At 48.4% G+C, this 5,000-nt stretch overlaps 1 protein-coding gene across 1 annotated transcript in view; it reads left to right on the top strand.

Annotated features, from left to right (window-relative positions):
* The window catches only part of cacna2d2a (calcium channel, voltage-dependent, alpha 2/delta subunit 2a), a gene marked incomplete at both ends in the record, with an annotated part of 202,727 nt that overhangs the window by 145,829 nt on the left and 51,898 nt on the right, over nt 1–5,000 (top strand). Inside the window, 2 exon segments of the mRNA XM_080545882.1 lie at nt 1,638–1,769; nt 2,691–2,748. Coding sequence (XP_080402008.1) covers nt 1,638–1,769; nt 2,691–2,748 — 190 coding nt within the window.

Here is a 5,000-nt window from a genome sequence, read left to right as displayed (position 1 = left end):
GAGAGAGAGAGAGAGAGAGAGAGAGAGAGAGAGAGAGAGAGAGAGAGAGAGAGAGAGAGAGAGAGAGAGAGAGAGACGAATGTAGAGATATGAGAAACAGTTTGTTTTTCCAGTTCTGGTTGGATGGATGATGAATACGTCTCCACAGAACCATAAATCCATTTCATAAAGTAGGAATGACCTGTGAGATATAGCTGTGACCTTATGTTATACACACACACACACACACACACACACACACACACACAAACACACACACACACACACACACACACACACACACACATACACATACACATACACCTACAGACATTTGTCCTAACATTTCACAGAAACAAACACACACACACACTGATACATTTACATTTACAGTTTTGGCACGTAGCAGTCGTCTTATTCCAAAGCGACTTACAATCAATACATTTGACTAAGCAAGTGAATCATCAATCCACCAGTCTTAGCAGGAAGAGTAATCTAGCTCAGGCCAGGGGCCATTGGCAGTCGTCGTGATAGAAGAAGAAAGAAAGTTTATTGTTTATGAATTATTATTATTTATTTTTAAATAGACACTGGACAAACAGTAAGGGGGAAAGTAGAAATCTTAGGATGATGGCAGTGTGTATGATACACACATACACACTGATAGACACACACACACAGACACACACACACACACACACACACACACACACACAGACAGACACACATACAGACACAGACACAGACACAGACACACACACACACACACACACACACACACACACACACAGACAGACGGTGACAGACAGAGATGTTAGGTTTTTTGATGCCCTCTGTGGGGGGTGGGGGGGGTGGGGAGGGGGGTAGCGAAATAACAGCAGGAGCGTGCTCGCCCTTCCCTTTGTTCGTCTCTATTCCAACCCAGTCCGACCGCACGTGGTCACATGACCTCCCCCCCCAAGGTCAGCCCGTCATTCCTCCACCGCTCCTCTCCTCTGTGGAGAGATCATCCGGATTAGGTTGATGCGCTGGTCTGATGACCGCCCCTGGCCGGGCCCAGCTGACTGCATATCTACATGCTTATACAGTCAGGTCGCCCACCGTCACAAGTGGACAAGGTCGCTCAGCCAGAAGAGATATTGTCTAACACACATTATACTCAGACTCACGCAGAATAAGGATGTCTGATTTTACACCCCACCACTGCTGCTACGACGCCCCGGATGTTACAATGTGGGGTTGTGCTGTTTAGTTTTTTTTTTTTTTTTTTTTATAATAATAATGATTTGGCATTTAGCCAAAGACGCCTTTATGCAAAGCGACTCACTTAAAAACAACTACGTTTGTACAAGTAAGTCTAAGTGAATCATTTATCCATCAGTCGTAGCGAGAAAAAATACATCTATGCTACGACCAGGGCTCATTGGCAGTCACACAATATTTGTGTTATTATATTTAAAAAATATTATTATTATTTACAGTAGAGAACAGGGGGGGTATGGCGCGGTGTGTGTTCGGACACACTCACACTCTAAGGGGAGTAGTGTGTGTGTTGTGTGTCTAAGGGGAGTAGTGTGTGTGTGTTGTGTGTCTAAGGGGAGTAGTGTGTGTCTGTGTTGTGTGTCTGTGTTGATGGATGTTTCTTTCGGACTCCACAGCCCCGGTCATCCTTAATGAGCTGAACTGGACCCAGGCGCTGGAGAGGGTGTTCATCGAGAACCGGAGAGAGGACAGCTCCCTGCGCTGGCAGGTGTTTGGCAGCGCCACCGGGGTGACCCGGTACTACCCAGGTATGTGACCACCAGAACCAGGGGAGGCTGGCGGCGGGGGTAGACATCGGAGGACGGGGCTCATTGTAATGCATTGGACTGGATGAGGAATGGTATCAAACACGTGATACCGTTCCTCGTTCCATTCAATGCGTCACGATAAGCCCGTCCTCTGATTTCTACCTCCGCCAGCCTCCCCTGGACACAGACCAATGAATAGCACTTATCAAGGTGTTATTATATACAGTCATGTCAACAACAAGTGTTCTAAATGCCTATGTATGCTACAGGACCTTCAAATAAAGCGTGGCCGTTCATATTCAGTCGTCTTTGAAGAATGATACTATAATCCTTGACCTAGATCTAAATGGATATATTACCAGGGGAGGCTGGTGGAGGCAGAAATCGGGGGGCTGGTTATGATGCATGGAACTGAATGAGGAATGGTATCAACCGTGTATTCCGCGTTGCGTTCCACATTGTCTTGTTGTCTTTGGGCTGCAATGTCAGGAACCAAAGCCTAAGAGAATTTGACTCTCTTAAGGCCAATGCACACGGCGTGCGATTTTGTCGCACCACCGAATTCGATTCCATTGTTTTGAATGCATCTCAATGAGACAATGCACACGGCGTGCGATGCGATGTTGTTGCACGACAATATTCGATTCTCCATTCACATTCATTCATTCATTGGTGTGAATTGAGAATCGAATGTTGTCGTGCGACAATATCGCACGCCGTGTGCATTGGCCTTTACACTTTGGTAATGTGACGTAACAATAAAACTCGAAACTAGAAACTTGAACTTGAAACGATAAGCCCCGTCCTCCGATTTCTACCTCCATCAGCCCCCCCCCACTACATATAGTATTAAGTTAAACAATATTGTACAGCAGTATAATATATATTAATAACGTATGATCATGTTCCTTCCTCCTCCAGCCACTCCTTGGAGAGCGCCCAACAAGATCGACCTGTATGACGTCCGCAGACGACCATGGTGAGCCCTGACCGCCGACCTCCGCCCCTCTCCTTTCCCTCTGTTTCCTACCAGAGGGAGGAGGCCTTGGGTTCCCTCTACGCCCCATGGCTCCTCTCTCACCGCGTCAGAGCGTAGGATAGCGCTCACACTCTTCATGGTTCCTACCCCAGTATTGTCGTTGTGAAGTGTCATGATTTGTAGATGGGGGCGGTTTTGAGGTCAGCACGAAGAGGGGAAAAGAACGTTCCAGAGCACAACGTGTGTGTTGTACGTGTGTGAGGGGTTCCAAGATCATTCCGGGGTTCCCGAGACGACCATTTTGATTGTCCTGAACAAGGGGAGGCTGGTGGAGGTAGAAATCGGAGGACGGGCTCATTTGAATACATGGAACGGAATGGCAAACGCATCACAATGAGCCTGTCCTCCACCTCCTCCTTCCCACCTCCAACCGGCTTCCTCCGGTTCCGAATGCACAGTACGTTGAATGTCTGACATTCTACCGTGAATGTTAGGTTGTTAGAATTCTCTCCATGTCTTGGTTGGTTGCGATGGTGGACGGTAAACGCTTCCGTAGGGTTTTTTAACAATTCTTCCTGGCTGCAGCAGCCCGCTGTCGACCTTCCGTGTTCCTCCTCTCCTGGAGCGGAACGGAGCCGTGTGGCCTATGTTAGGTCAGACCAGACAGCGTTATCTAACCCTTACTTATCTCAGGTGGGAACGAGCACAAGTTCCTACGGAGTGTTCGTTCCCTTGTAGCGACAAGGACAAAAGCCAAGTGGCAGAAGAGATATGGAATAACAATAACGGGTTTTGTTTTTGTTGTTATTGCGCTCCACTTTAGCTCGCGGGCTCCTTTCGGTGCGGTCGGTCTGTGTTGAGGGGCTCGGGACGAGCGGGGCGAGTGGGGTGTGTGAGGCCAGAACACGGCCCCACACACACGCACGCACGCACAAACACACACAGAGACATAGAGGGACGCGCATGCACGGCCACACACACACACACACACACACACACACACACACACACAGGTCTCTGTAGGAGCCGACCCAGTACTGACATAATTCTCTACAGCCTGACTTGGCTTCTATCAGTCTGTCTGTACACCACACACACACACACACACACACACGCACAGACACACACACTCAGACACAGACACACACACACACACACACACAGACACACACTCAGACACAGACACACGCACACACACACACTCACACTCAGACACACACTCAGACACACACACAGACACACACACACACATGCACAGACCCACACACTCAGACACACACACACATGCACAGACACACACACACAGACACACACACACACACACACACACACACACCCCTGTACCTGGCGTTGTCACATCAGCTTTGTGGAAGGGCTGCCTGTTGCCTCCGTACACATTAAAGCACACTGGACATAATCTTGACAGCCATGTTGATTCGACGTGATCTCGGTCTCCGCGTCTGTCCCTGTCTGTCCAGCTTCGCCTTGTTGGCTGTTCCAGGTCAGCTCAGGGTGCTCCGTGGTGGGGGCGGGGGGGGGGGGGGGGGGGGACGGGACGACTGACGGGTGATGGGTAGGAGGTGAATGCACAGAGACAAACAGGAAGAAACTAAAACTAAGTAGGGAAAACTTCCAACTCACTTCTAAAACTTCTAGGAACTTCCATGCAGTACTGAACGCTCTATGAGGCTCTATGAGTACCGTCTGTTCGTACCGATACTAACAGAGCACGCGCTATAGGCCCACACCAGACAGAGTGGTACACTGGTCGTTGACACAGAGCTATTTGGGAAAGTCACCCTTTTTCGGAGGACCTAATAAAATAGAACGTATCGTCCCAAATACACGTTGACCTAAAAGGCGTTTGACATTTTTACCATTACCAACTTTTAACAGACGCTTTTATCCGAAGTGACTTACAATTAGAAATGACAGGGACAGTCTCCCTGGAGTCACTTAGGGCTAAGTGCCTTTCTAAAGGGTATACATTGTGGTGTTCCCAGGTGGGATTTGAACTCATGACCTTCTGATCACCAGTCCAACTCACTATCCCATAACACAACATTCACGACTGCAGTGGTGACAATTTATGGCAATTTATTCTGGCTTGAATCATTGTGCAATCACGTTGTGCAGCACCAGCATATTATGCAGATCAGCTAAACAAAAGTCAAAATGACTAATGTGGGCCTTCAACACAATTCCATAAGCTAGCTGTAGATACAGGGCTATCAGGTAACGCACACAACGTG

Source organism: Nansenia antarctica (genome assembly GCF_963989245.1).
Source record: "Nansenia antarctica genome assembly, chromosome: 15".
NCBI lineage: Eukaryota > Metazoa > Chordata > Actinopteri > Argentiniformes > Microstomatidae > Nansenia > Nansenia antarctica.
This window is presented reverse-complemented; position numbering and strand designations above follow the sequence as displayed.